This window comes from Pteronotus mesoamericanus, unplaced genomic scaffold, assembly GCF_021234165.1.
Source record: "Pteronotus mesoamericanus isolate MK-2021 breed Mesoamerican mustached bat unplaced genomic scaffold, CSHL_Meso_final contig_65, whole genome shotgun sequence".
Classification (NCBI taxonomy): Eukaryota; Metazoa; Chordata; class Mammalia; order Chiroptera; family Mormoopidae; genus Pteronotus; species Pteronotus mesoamericanus.
In genome coordinates this window covers 6978984-6993933 of record NW_026555228.1, presented here as the reverse complement: position 1 = coordinate 6993933, position 14950 = coordinate 6978984, and the positions used below count along the sequence as shown (strand labels likewise).

General features: G+C 40.6%; 1 protein-coding gene across 2 annotated transcripts in view; it reads left to right on the top strand.

Moving 5' to 3' along the window:
* CTPS2 (CTP synthase 2) overlaps nucleotides 1–14950 on the top strand; it is a 97278-nt gene that overhangs the window by 50251 nt on the left and 32077 nt on the right. For both annotated transcript variants that reach the window (XM_054581093.1, XM_054581094.1), the window contains exon 14: nucleotides 9762–9858. In XM_054581093.1, the coding sequence (XP_054437068.1) occupies nucleotides 9762–9858 (97 nt within the window). The remainder of the gene's footprint in view (nucleotides 1–9761; nucleotides 9859–14950) is intronic.

Below are 14950 nucleotides of genomic sequence, written 5' to 3'. Positions count from 1 at the left end.
ATAATAGGTCTGAATAACAATATCAAATTCCTTAGCAAACTCATGAGGATCCTCAACCTTAGGAGAAAGTCTTAACTCTAGGGAACATATGAAACTTGAGGTTTGTTAGGATCCCCAGAGGGCTTAACTTTAAATTGAAAGGTCCTGATAGGCTGAGGAGGAAGGAGTGGGAGAGGATTCAGGGGCAGATGGCACCAGAGGTGAACTGGGGGTATGGAAGCTGGTAGTGAAGGCCACATGGTATCAGAGGTGAAGCTTGCAGTAAAGGAATTGGAGAAAAAGAGCTAGAGGATGCTGGAGAAGAAGCCTATGGCAAAGTATCCATAGAATAGGGTACCCGGAGATAGACCCTGAGACAGTGGAGTAGAGGGAAAGGGCACGACAGCCCCTTTCCCCTAAAGAATATAGGGGAAGCCATTTTTCTCTCTTTAAAAGTTCAGTAACTTCTGTTAATTCTAAAACTTTCTTTTGCAAAAAGGCAATTTCATATTCTTGGTCCCATTTGGAAGCCTCAAAACAGCATTAAAAATAGGCATTCCCCTCAGCATTGCCAATTTTAGTGCTGTTATTGTCTGGTTCAGTTTTAAGAAAATGAAGTTTGGGAATCTCCGAAGTTCTCCACAATGGCCACTGATTTTCTGAATTACTGTTGGTCAGATCTGTCCATTTAGTTAAATATGTGCACGAGAAGTGTTAGAGTCCCTGGAGCAGGGATGGTCTTAAAATATTAAATAACTGAGATCCCATTTTTCAGAGACTTTTCTCTAGAGCAAGGGGCCCAAAGCAGTCTACAAGAGCTCAAGTAACCTGTGGGATAGAAATCAGCCAGCCTTGCTCTAGAACAGTCTGATCATGGAAGGATCAGGCTGAAGGCTTAAAAAGCCAGTTCCATGCCTTTTGACCCAGCGATTCCACTGCTGGGATTATACACTAAGAATCCCAAAACACCAATTCAAAAGAACCTGTGCACCCCAATGTTCATAGCAGCACAATTTACAATATTCAAATGCTGGAAGCAACCTAAGTGCCCATCAGTAAATGAGTGGATCAAAAAACGGTGGTACGTTTACACAATGGAATACTACGCAGCAGAAAGAAAGAAGGAGCTCCTACCCTTCTCGACAGCATGGGTGGACCTGGAAAGTATTATGCTAAGTGAAATAAATCAGGCGGTGAAAGACAAATACCATAGGACCTCACCTATAAGTGGAACCTAATCAACAAAACAAACAAGAAAAATATAACCAGCAACACTGAAAGGAAAAACAAACTGACAGTAACGAGAGGGAAGGAGGAAGGGGGGCAATGGGGAAAAGAAGGGGAACGGTCAAATCAAGGGACATGTATAAAGGACCCATGGACAAAGCCAAAGTGGGGAAGGATTGAGGGAGGGTGGTGGGGGCGGGTGGGGCAGGGGAAAGTGGTGGCGGGAAAATGGAGACAAATGTACTTGAACAATGTAAAAAAAAGCCAGTTCTAGGAAATAACCTGCTCTCTGAAGAGCCTGGATGTAATGTAGGCCGAGTGGCACTTTTTCAGTGAGACAATCCTGTTTAATACTGAACCAGAAGCTCACTAATTTCAGTAGAAATAGCCCCTGTTCCAAAGGGAATTGAACGAAAGCCAGCTGGTCTCCAAAGATAACCCGATCCTGAAGAAATCAGGCTGCTGGGCCAAATCGAGTACTCCCAGACAAACAATAACAGACAGACAAGCAAAGCCTTTGAACAAACCAAAAACATTCTAAACAGTTTTTGAATAAAAGCCTTGAGAGCTTCAAAACATAAAAAAAGGAAGCTTAATTCCAGAAGCAAGTAGTTAGCCCGAGGGCTTTTCAACTTTTTAATTTGTTGTTCCCATATCTGCTTTTTATTTATTACCCTTTTCCTCACCAAATATATTTTGTTAATCATTCTAGAAACTTGTGAACACACTTGACTTACTTTTATTCAATTGGAAATACTTCAAACTTTTGAAACTGCCAGGATTTGAAATTGGAGGCTAAATTTATTTCTTTTGGAAAGAGTTACCTGAAAGAACTAGGACATTTCCAGGGGACATTGATCTAATACTGATTGCAACTCACAAGCTGGGATTCCAGATCAACTTTAAAAGCACTTACAGCTTTTAAACACTTGTACCCTTCTACGCTTATATAATTTTCTTTGACCCTTTATTATGTTACCTAGAGATTGAGGATTGAACTATTGGACTTATTTCTCTCTGATACCTTTTTTAGTTCTAAAAATCTAGGGACTTATTTACCTTGGAGAATGGATGTGAAATCTTACAGAGCTCCTTAAAAGTGTCTTGCCAACCCGGAGCATTTGTCATTCCATGCATCTTTGCTATCTTGTGTATGTTATTTTTTGCTTTCATTACAGATTATTTGACTTTGGTATGTAACAGTATTGACTGCATATTAATGCCCTTATTTGAGTAAAGATAGGCATTTTGTTTTTAGTTGTAAAATTTTACACCAAAATATTCTGATTTTAATAGTGTATTTTAATCAAGATTTTAGAGAATTTTTGGTGTTTTTTATATTTATGCTTTGTTTTATTTGGGAGGAAGTAGGCTTTTGTTGAACGATCATAACAAGAAATATCCTTTTCCTCTAAGATTTTTTTTTTAATTTAACTCCACAGTAAAGTTGCAAAAATAATCAATGAACACCAATGCACCTTTCACCTAGATTTAATAATCACTAACATTTCCACATTTGCTTTCTCTTTCTATGGACAGACAACCCCAGCCCCGAACCATCTGAGAATTAGTTACAGACATCCCAACACTTCCCCACTAGAAAGCCTAAGCATCTCCTAAGGACAAGGACATTGTCCTATACAACAACCACAGTGCCATTATCATAGGCCATATTCAAATCCTCCAATTGTTGAAATAGCATCTTCTATCATCTGTTCTCTCAAATGACTACTTGTGAGCTGAAATCAACATGGCAGTTATATTTCTTGAATCTATATTGAATGATTTTAATAACTATATATGATCATAATAACTGTGATATATAATTATATGACTTTAATAACTAGATATTATATGACAGATAACATATGTTATATATAAAACACATGGCATAATGATGTGTGTAAGTATAAAATTAACTCTAAGAAAAACGTTTGGAAGAGTATTAGTTAACAGTGTTTTAGGCTACAAATCTCTCATTTCAAAGGAAGACCTCTAATTAAAACAGGCCCAATGCTGCTTGTTGGCAGAACTTAGGCTTGTAGTAAACACCAGAGAACATGCAAAACAACCTGTGGCTATTCTTTAATTTTCAGCTGCTCCCCTCTGCCAGTCACATCTCTTGTCTCTTATTTTTCGCTTTACCTGGAGACTCAGGGTTGTGGGTAAAGCTGCAGTGGGAAACACAAAATCCACCAATAGATATTGTCATGAAACATTAACTAAAAATATATGGAGACGGGTGATAAATACAGGGTGTGTTCAACAAAAGAGTGCGTTTTGAAACCAGAGGAGGGGAAAAATGACAGGGGCAAGGTTGGTAATGGAAAAATGGAGAGGCAAAGGTTATTTAACACCTCACTGTTCAATTGCGTGATCTTTGGACAGACTTCAGTTTTTCCTAGGAGAGCCAAGAGTAACTTATTGTAGAAGCCCAGGCCACCACAGGCCTGCATAGCTATGTTATTCAACACCAAGTCCACAGCAGGCGGTGCCTGGAGAAGAGCCTTTGGGAAAAGGGTGCAGCGTCAGTATCTAGGCCCTGCGAAACCAATGGGTGTGAAATGCTACCCATGGATTCGTGTTGTCTTTGATCCTGAGGTTCAGGAGAGATGCTCACTAGAGTGCAGCTGCCCCTAAAAGGTGGCACCCTTCCCCTTGCCTGCCTTCCCCGTGCCCTGCGACAGAGCTTGCCTTCTTTTCCATGTTCGGCCTTTGCCTGGGTCGTGAGACTCACTGGGTTGGAGGCCTGCCTGTGCCGCCGTGGGGGTTGAGTTCCCAGAAGCCTCTTCATCACAGCCCACTCTTACTGAAGGCTGATTTTTACTGTGGACTCAGTGCTGCCCCAACACCTGATCTATTAGCTTGAGAAATCCTCACAGCACCCTTCTATAGGGACATTCAAGGACCTCTTCGAGGTCACATCACTGGAAATTAGTAGATCTGGGATTCAGGTCCAGGCCCAGCCTGCACCCTCAGACACCATGCCACCTGCCCCTCCCAGGGGGAGGGCTTCTGTGAGGAGACGTGGTCAGTGTTAGTGTGAGGCCCAGAGGCAGGACTTAGACTGAAATGTTATGGTCACACCTGAAGGTATAAGAACATTCTTTTCCTGATGGAAGTAACGTAGACCCTTCTTTTACTGGTGGAAAAAACTAAGTTTAAAAGACTGGAGTCTGTGAGTGTGAGTGTGAGTGTGTGTGTGTGTGTGTGTGTGTATGTGTGTGTGTATCGCTGCTCAGTGCATTCACCATCAGAGATTCCATCCTCACGCTGCTCCTCAGTGCTGCAGCTTGGGAAGACAGAAATGGAAGTAACAGCCCTGCATCAGGTGAGAAGGGGGCTTGGGCTCTCCGGTTCCTGTCTGCTGAAGTGACTCGCTGGCAGCTCGGGACCTTCCGTGGCATCTTGGACACCCTTCCACTACTCTTAAGCCCACTGACCAAGTCCCTCAGTTTCCTCTGTTAGTTTTTGATAAAAATCCAGGGAGATTTCATCATGGAGCACTTGATCAGAATGTGAGATTGTGCTGAACTCTGGTGGAGACATACAAGAAGATGAGTCTACACTTTAGTTTATGAGAGAAGGTATATAGATGAAAGGATGGAGGAGGTTAAAGTTGTATATAAAGGACTGTATCCATTTCCTGTAACAAATTACCACAAACTTAGTGGCTTAAAACAATTAACAAAATTTTATAATCCTGAAGCTGAAAAATATATAAAGTGGTTGACAAGGCTGTGTTCCTTCTGGAGGCTCCAGGGGAGAACCTGGATTTCCTTGCCTTTTCCTTGCCTTTTCCAGCTTCTAGAGGCTGCCTGCATTCCTTGGCTCATGGGCCCTTCCTCCATCTTCAAGACCAGCAGTGTAGCATCTTCCAGTCTCTCTCTCTGTCACCTCCACTTCATTGTCACATCTTTACTTCTAACTGTGACTTTCTTGCCTCCCTCTTATAAAGACCCTGTGGTGACATTGAACCCACCCAGATAACCCAGGATAATCCATCCCATCTCAAGAGCTGTAATTTAATCACATCTGCAAAGTCCCTTTTGCTCTATAAGGTAACATATTCACAGATCCTTGGGACTAGGACTTGGACATCTTTGAGGGCCCATTATTTAACCTACCAGAAGGACTAACTGCAAATGAGTGAACAGACTATAGCTTATTTATTTGGTAGGGTGAGCTTAACAATGGTATTAATTTTGGGACAATAAGAACTGGAGGGCGCCCCTAATACATGAGCCCTTGCAGAATGGTAGGGGAAAAGCATCTAAGAAAACTAGTGGAGAGACAATACGTATATAGAGTGAGGTTGTGGGGAGGGGAGCAGAGGGCCCATCGGCAATGACCTTGGTTGGCTGAGATAGAAACCACAGGTTAGAATATGTGGGGGGTGTCAGGTGGTTACTGGAACTATGAGGGGGGACACTTTGTAAAGAGTATGATTGTCTTACCACTATGTTGTACACCTGAAACTACTATACAATAATATTGAATATAAATAGTAATTGGAAAAAAATAATAAAAAGATAAATTGAAAAAAACCAAAGGAATGCATGGGGAGAGCGTAGCTAGACAGTTCCTGAGTGAGGTGGAACCTGAGTGCCATGTGGGAGAGTTTAGATTTGTTTTGCAGCCATGGGAGGCTGCTGTAGCTGGCAATGTGACACAGTATCATTTAACATAATTTCGATATAAAATTGGTTTATACTTTACGCTCAAGTTGATTATGACTCAGAGAATCAAAATTAGAACCAGGCTATAAAAACGAACAGAGAAAGCTAATGGACAGTAAGAAAGGAATGATTTGTGGAATCTTTGTAAAGAGATATACTATAAAGTTGGAGAGAATCACTGTGTGTTGCCTGAGAGACTGGAAATGGTCGGCTCTGGGTAGGCTCCACTAGTGCCCCCGAATGAACTGTCTGAAGGCAAGGGCCGTAAGGGGAGCTGGCCTTGACGGGGCTCTGTCAGAAGGCTTATGCTCCTTCACTCACTGCCATTGGAGAATTTCATCTGTGATAAGAGAACCTGACTTCCCTAGACTTTGTTGTTTAAGGTGCCTGGCACTCATGAAGTCTTGAACCCATTACACTTTTATTGTGGGCTGCGGAAACTTTGGTAAAGGTTAATTAGTTCATACTTATCCTTATGTAGTACTTTTACATCTCTTAAAGCTTTATCACCGCCCATATTGGTTACTCATTGATTCTTTTTCATTTTTTCTTATGCTATATAACTGGCTCCAAGAAAGGTCATATCTGTAGTGGAGATCAGACAACAGCCAGTGTTTATTTGGGCCGGCTCAGGCAATCCTTTTGCAGTGCAACAGACTTTTTTTTTTTCTTAGATGCAAGATCTAGGGGATTTTGGAAATGCTGGTATTAAACTTAAGCATATTTGAGGTTCTTTTCTTTCACCACCTGAATAATGAGGAAAGATATGTTTTGAAACTGTGATATTCTCCTGTCTTTCAGGATTTTTGTGGAAGGAATGCCAGGAACAAAGATGTTTTTCTTAATTTTGTTGTTCAATCAGGTTGCTTATAGCCCTTGAGGCCATCGTATTGTCACCTTTAGAGCTTGTAGAATTGCCCGATAAATCTGCAAGGCAGCTGGTTGGGCCAGGCTGGGCCAGAAATGCACTGTGTTCTCTATTTTCTCGAACCTTCCCCTTCTTGAGTGTTTGGATCCCACCAGCTTGTGCCTTGCCTGGATGTTCTTTGACCGTGTGAAGGGCAACCCCAGATGAGGCCTCCTAAGCCAGGCAGAGAGAGTGGCAACTCTCCTATCTGTTCTCACTCTGCTTTTCTCTTTTCACTGACGTTCAGTGCATCATTAGAGTTGGAAAGTTACTTCTACCTGCTTCCCCATCTTTTCTCTAACATGTTCTTTACCTTCTCCATTGGTTTCCATGCTAGTATGTTTTAATCGGAGGATCTCCGTGGCTGTTATGCCCTAGGATTTCTTTCTGTGCTGTCATTTCAGGAGAAGGTTGTATTTATTGCTTCTGAAAACAGCAGGTATATTGTGAACTAGTGGAAGGCATAAATAATACATTTTATTGGTTAGGCCTTAAATTTGTATTTTTATTAAAATAATACTATGTACAAAGTCTAAAAAGCCAACAGTTGCCAAAGGTCTTTAATGAAAAAATTCAGTAATCTTCACATCCTCTCTACAACCCTTAACTTTTCTAGCTATTTTCTCTGATATTTACCTCACTGTTTCTAAATAATATTCTCATCTTTCTCTCAGGGATTTCTAGACTTTCCCCTATGTTGAAGGAGTATTTCATGTCCTTGGACAACCCCTTGCCCACTGCATTTTCCTTCCCTCCCCTGCCCCACTTTAATTTTGGAAATATTTTCTGGTTTGAGGTTTTGTCAAGTTCATCCCAAGTAAGCAGTAAGTCAGGCTTCCTGAATCACTTGACTTATTCTCAATGGTTCATATTAGAACATTTCTTGAATACTAAAGGTGCCAGTAACTGAACAAACTACATTAAAAGACTTTTTCTGGGTAGATGGACCCCACAGAGTAAGTAAGAACGGACTGAAAAATCACAGTAAACTTATCAGAAGAAACCAGGGGGAGCTTATCACTTTGGTCTTCCTAAATCATTCAAGGTTTCTCAAACGTAAGTGGAAATTGAGGCTGTGAATAAACTTAGTACTTCTTACAAGTCTGTGGCAGGTATTCCAGTCTTATCTGCCCATTTCTAGAAAATACACAAGGGGCTGGGCATTTGCAAACTGGAAGCTAATGCCCTCTGTCACCTCAGTTCAGTAATACTTAAGCTAGGCATAATTAATCAACCAGAAAAGATAGGAAAGAGATGCCAAGGCCAAGAGCACTTCAGAACTGAGCACTTCATTCAGCAAGGGGTATAATCAAGTTTTTTCTCCACCCCTTCTCCTCTGTGACTTTTAGAGCATAATTGAGACACAGTGCTTGGAAAATTCTTCTGGGGCATTGATAAGATCAGACAAGTTCTTGGAAAAATTTTATCTTAGGCAATTCCATTTGCCAAGGCATCTTATAGAGCAACATGTAGCAATTACGGTATAGGGGGGAAACCAGAAAGAAAGGTTTTTATGAGAAAGAAGCCTGAACAATTCCATTAGAACAAGTTAACTCACCCAACTGTAGTCTGTTCTGACAACTTAAAATACAGATGAAACAAAACCATGAGATCGTAGTGAATAGAACTGGGAAAACAGCAATAACTAATAAGAACAGGCTTTTCATAAACACACGTGTTTCTGAATTGCTGTGGAGTAATCATAAAGATAAATCTGAAATGATTTAGTCTGAGTTCGTTAGCTCATTCATTCATGCATTCATTTAGTGTATACCATGTACCAGTTCCATATATGCGAGGGGCTGGGGACGTAGTGGTGAGGAAAAGCAGCAAGCTGCAGCTCTCACAGATTTACAGTCTAGCACACTGAGCAAGCTACACGCCCAGGCTGCGGGTTGTGCAGTGACGGGGCCGGCACATAGCCTGACTAGACTATGGCACCCGGGAATATCAGAATCCGTAGAAGCTCATATTGGATAGTTGAGCTAACATCTCAAGGTTGAGGATGGTGTGGTTTAGGAAAAGAGGGTAACAGAGTGGGAGAAGATGTTCTGGGCAGAGGGAACAGCATGTGCCAGGTTCCCATGGCTGGAGGAACTGAAAGACGGCCATGGAGACCAGAGCTCAGGCTGTGAGGGGAAAGTCATGGGGAGTGAGGCTGGAGGGATAGGCTGCCCTCATACCATGCAGTCAAGGATTTCAAGAAGGAGAAATACTACAACTACTTTGCCTGTGGCACGCACAGTGGACTTGGGCCATGTGAATGTGCAGCAGCCAGTCAGTAAGCTCGAGCTGGAGCCCGGGTGAGGGGCTGTGGTTTGGGTGGTGGTCGGAGCTGGGGATGAATGCAATAAATCTACAGGGGTGGGGGACCGGTAGGACTTGACAGATTGGATATGAGGGATGAGGAAGAGGGAGACATCCAGGGTTGCACTTAGGTGTCTGACGTATAGAATGTACCAGAATGGATGACATTACCATTTTTATTTTTTAAAGAATCCTTCTCATGGTTTTCTACAAATAAGTACTTTTGGTATACTTTTCTGCACAGATTGACAGATTTGCTTATGGAAAATCTTTAGGGAATGAAGTGGGCAGTGGGAGAGAGCGGTTATTATGGGAGGGAGATGAATACTAAAGTAAAAGGCCCCAGACACCCAGAACTTGAAGCGCAAACACTGCCCAGAACTGACAGGTTGAGTAATGAAGCGAGGAAGGTCATAAAGACGCCTCTCATAAATTTTTTACAAGTGATTTAAATGAAAGATGAGAAACAGACACGAAAGGGAAATACTGTGAGGCCTGTATAAAGTATGCCTGTATTTGAATGAGAAAGCTGGAAGGAATATCAGATTTTATTGTTTAGGGAACATCTGTACCCTATGACCATTCCTCTAGAAGTAAAGCTTGAAATTTGGGAAATTACATTTTTACCAGATGACAAAACCACACTTGTTTTGTTTTCTAAGGTGATTGATATGCCGGAGCACAACCCTGGCAATTTGGGAGGAACAATGAGGCTGGGAATAAGAAGAACGGTTTTCAAAACTGAAAATTCAATATTAAGTAAGTCTCTCAGATTGTTTGTTTTACAAAACATTGGGTGTCATTCACCTTGCCCCTTCCACCTCTCCTGCTTCTCTTCCAGAAAAGACTTCCTCTCACCTGTCTGCCCCTGACCTGGCTGGTCCTCCTGCTTCCCACTTCCTCTCTTTGGAAGGGTTCTCGTTTGACCTCCGTGGCACGCTGTCCAGCGAGCTGTTTTGTGATTTACCCATGCCCCTGGACATGACCTTTCGCTGAGCCCTGATTCCCACCCTGTTAGGTTCTTCCAGGGTTCTCTCCACTACATGAAAACCTGCTCCCCGCTTAACTGTTTCATGTCTGACTGGTTTTAGCTGCTAATTTAAGAACTTCTTGGCGAGGAGTCTATTTCTCTGCTCCCTTAGTAGCTCCAGCATGAGGACAGGAAAATATGATGTCATAGTTGCTGATCTCCTGATCTGGTATTTACTGATATTCTACTCCCAATAAGGCTACTCTAGTTTTTGTGAAATTTTGCTCATAGATGAACATATTTTATGACAATAACTTAATGTAAAAAACAAACAAACCCCAAGGCAGTTAATTCAATATAATAAATACATCTTGAGTGCCTACTGTGTGCCTTATGCACTGGGCTAGATTCTGCAGATACAGTAGTGACCAGGACAGATACCAGCCCTGACCCTCCTGGGACCTCAAAACAAGTGGAAAGAGTGGGGGTCATGCCACATGATGAAGGGGCCGTCTGCAGAGGAGGGAGCCATATCTGGGGTGTCCAGCATCATTTCTGTGAAGTTTTAAGACCACCCGAGAAAAAGCCCTTTTGACTCAAGGAAGAATCAGATCAGAAATATGAATTTCTCCTTTAAGGATAATAAATAGCTTTTAAGAAATATAAAGCTTCCTAGCAAGAATGAAATTGAAAAAGGAAAAGTTTCATAGTGTACACATTTCCTTGCTTTCTTCTGGATAAGAAACCATTGTTCTCTAAGTGACTTTTTTTCTTTAAGAATATAAGAATTTTTGCTCTTTGTGGCTATGAGCAGCGACTCTTTGGCTTTCAGGTGTGTTCAAATACTTTGAAACCTTGTTCAAATGATAGCTAAGTGTCCAAAAATAGTTAGAAATTTAATGTTTTCAAATTGCATCTGCATCTGCTATGCCCTGGCCTGGTAGCTCTGTTGCTTAGAGTATTGTCTCAATTCACCAAGGTCGTGGGTTTGATTCTTGGTCAGGGCACATATAAGAAGCAACCAATAAGTGCATGAATAAGTGGAACAACAAATTGATATTTCTCTCTCTCTCCTCCTTCTTCTCTCTCTCTAATCAATATAAGTAAATAAATAAACTTGCATTTGCTGTGAAAGATTCAGTGTAATTGTATTAAGCTTTTTTTTAAAAAAAAACATGTGTTCGCCTTGGCCAGATAGCTTAGTTGGTTAGAGCATCGTCCCAATATGCCAAAGTTTTGGGTTCAATTCCCAGTCAGGACACATACAAGAAGCAACCAATGAATGCATAAAATAAGTGGAACAATGAGTCGATGTTTCTCTCGCTCTCTCTCTCTAAAAATCAGTAAATAAAATAAAAGAGCATATGTTCAAAATATTTAAATTTTTTATCCATTTTGATGGAAATAAGACTGATTTTGAATTTTTTATAGGAAATATAAAAGTAATATTGATGATTTTTATGAATTTTAAACACAACACCAAAGCTTGTTGCTTAATATCCTTTGCCTGCTTGGAAAAAAATTTTAAACAGCTTTATTGACATTTCATTTACCTACCATACAATTCATCTGTTAAAGGTGTACAATTTACTGTTTTCGATTGATTTCACAGTTGTGCAGCTATCATCACAATCAATTTTTGAACACTTTTATCACCTCAAAAAGAAACCCCATTCCCTTTAGCTATCACTACCACCCCTCTAGCCCTAAGCAACCATTAGTCTACGGTCTTTAAAGTTGCCTACTGTGGACATTTCATATAAATGCAACCATGTGATATGTGGTGTTTTGTTTGGCTTCTTTCATTTCACATAATATTTTCAAAGTACATCTACATTGTAGCATGTTTCAGAACTCCATCCCCTTTTATGTCTAAATAATATTCCATCATATGGACATATCCCATTCTGTTTATCCATTTGTCAGCTGTTTGACGTTTGGGTTGTTTCCAGGCCTGCCTTAAATTGAAATTATGCTTCACAGTTTGCAAAAGGCATGAGTATATGAACCCCAGGTTCCCAGCGGGCATAGTTTTGCCCTCCCACCTGTGTGGGGTCTCCCACAGGTCTCCCAAAAAGGTTGTATAAGAGATAAGAAATAAGCATAGAACCACTGTGCTTGGCTCTGTTGAATGTCATAAAAATATAAAACCATATAGCACCATGGTGTTTTGTGGGAGTTTTTACTAGTTGGCATATTTCTTTTGTAGTTTATCTTTTTCCCAAGCCGGCACATTTCTTTTGTAGGATTTGTTTTTCTCTAGTCAGCCCATTTATTTTGTAGACTTTTTTTTCCGTAGTCAGCACATTTCTGCAAGAATGGTAGGAACAAAATACATTTGGCCACATTGCCTGTGACAATAACTTATTATTTTGATGAAAAGCATTTTGATGCTATTCATTCTTTATTTATATTTGATTTATAGGCCAGGGATTGCAATGCTCTGGATTAAATGGAAAAACAGGACAGTAAAGAGGCTTTTTTTTTTTTTTTTTTAAAGAGAATACTTTGAAATAGAACCAAAGTCTAAAGATATTGATAGACACAGTGGCTGGATTACAACAGTGATTCTAATTTTTATATTCATCAAGAACAATTCCTCTTATCTTAGTCACCCATTAGTTTTTTAAGGGTTAGGAAACTGTGAATTTGATTTTTCTTCTTTTTTAACCACTTTATTGAGGAAAGGTTGACATATAAAAAGCTGTACATATTTAACGTATACAACTTGATGAGTTAAGAAATTTGAGTTTTCTGAAGTGGAGGTATAGAAATAAACTGATTGGGACGAAAGTCCTGCTAATCATCGTTTGTTCTATTTATATGAAATGTGTTTCACTCACTCCCAGAGGCTCACTCCCATCCTGTGTTTTGGGTATGCATGTGTGTGTGGTCTTGGTCTACAAACACTTTTTCTTATAAAAGGACTAATGATAGTGTGTATGATATTTTTCCAAACTGTATATCTCTGACCCATCTCCTAAGTATTAATTGCATATTCATGGTTTTCCCCATGCTTTATCATGCTTAGTTTTTATATAGTCTTTTATTATAGCATGACTTTTTTATGTATCTCGTCTTCATGTCTATGATTTGGGCATATGATTTTTAATTGAGTTAAAGAAACATAATCTACTGATTGATTTCCTATTGTTACACATTTTGGGTTGTTCCCTGCGTTTTGTTAGAAAAAACACTGATGGGAAGGAACATCTTGACACAGAGTTTATGTACTTTTGTTATTTCCTTAAGGTAGATTTCCTGGAGTCAGACTGTTAGGTCAAAGGGTATGAACACTTTTATGACTAATACCTCTGCCAGGTTGTTTAAAAGAAGAGGTGAACCAGTTCATAATGACGTTAACTATACTGTAGTGTTCTTTTTCTAGACTTTTTTGCTACTATATTTATGATTTTTCTTGCTCTTTTAGCAAGAACAAAAAAGGCCTTTTGTTATTGTACTTTATTTTGCATTTCTTTCCATTGCTACAAAGTAGATACTCCCCCTCCCCCAAATATTGATTTACTTGTGTGTATACTGCCCATGTCTCAAGTCTCCACTAGCACTTAAACATGGGAAGAGAGTGACTTACCTGCCCAAGTCTGTACCCGAACGGTCTAAGCCAGGCATCTGTAAACTTTTTCTGTAAAGGGCCAGAGAGTAATCATTTCTGGCTTTGAGGCCATATGGTATCTGTTACAACTATTCAACTTTGCTCTTGTAATGTAAAAGCAGCCACAGGTAAGTATGTAAATGGAGGACCGAGGCTGTGTTTCAACAAACCTTTATGCATAATGAATTATTATTCTTTTGATTTTTTTTCAATCATATGAAAAATGTACAAACCATTCTTAGTTCAAGGGCTGAACAGAAACAGAAACAGTCAGGGGAACCCTGGTTTGCCTTGGGTTGCCATAGTCTGCAGAACCCTGGTCTAAACAGAAGCAGCACAGGCTGAATGAAGCGCACGCAAGGCTGCTACCCTCGTGGAGAGGGTTCAAGGACATCTCCCCACTTGTCCACTTGCTGCCTAAATATCCTATTTAGTGACAGAATAAGGCCAAGAGAGCTTTCAGAAGTTTTTTGTTCCAAGCTCTGTATTTTTCAACTGAGGAAACTGAGGGCCATGAAGTAGTTCCCGGTCGGTCGGTAGGTGGTCAGAACAGACCCACTCACTCTTCTCTCACAGTTTCTAGTCTCCATTGGAAAACACAGCCCTGGCTTCACATTACAATCGCTTCCAAAATGTAACCCTCAAAATGCACATTTTATGACTCTTAACATTTTCTCAACACTTTACCCCTCAGATCTATATATTTTATTGCAAGTAAATTATATCTCAATTTGAAAAAAAGGTCCCACATTGTAGCTGGGAATGTAGACGGTAGGACTCATCTCCTTTTACTTGGTTGATTAACTCATTGGGTGACTTTTGAAAAGGAGGGAGAAATGGCACAGAGCAGGGAAGCATTAAATGGGGTGCTTTGAAGAGTGAGAAATCTAGAATGAGATGGCTAGAGATGGAGAGGGGGTCAGGCTCAGGCGAGGGGAGGGAGAGTACTGAGGAACATGTTATTAGGGGGGTTTAAGATTCCGAAGTAAACTTTATCATTTTGCGTGTGGCTCAGCTGAGCATGAGGGAGGAGAAGATAAAGTACAAAGCAATTCAGACAAGGTCCAGAGCTCATTCAGGGAATGGCTGGACAACTTGTTTGATGTGTTTCCAAAGTGTCACACTCATAGGCTCCAGGCTTAAATTTTTCAGTCAGGCCCCAGACATGTTGCCAAGACTTGCCCTGGAATGGAAGCAAGTCTTCGTCCATGCCAAGTGTGGTTTTCAAACCAGAAAGAACATGTCTTTTGGACCAGCCAGGTAACATG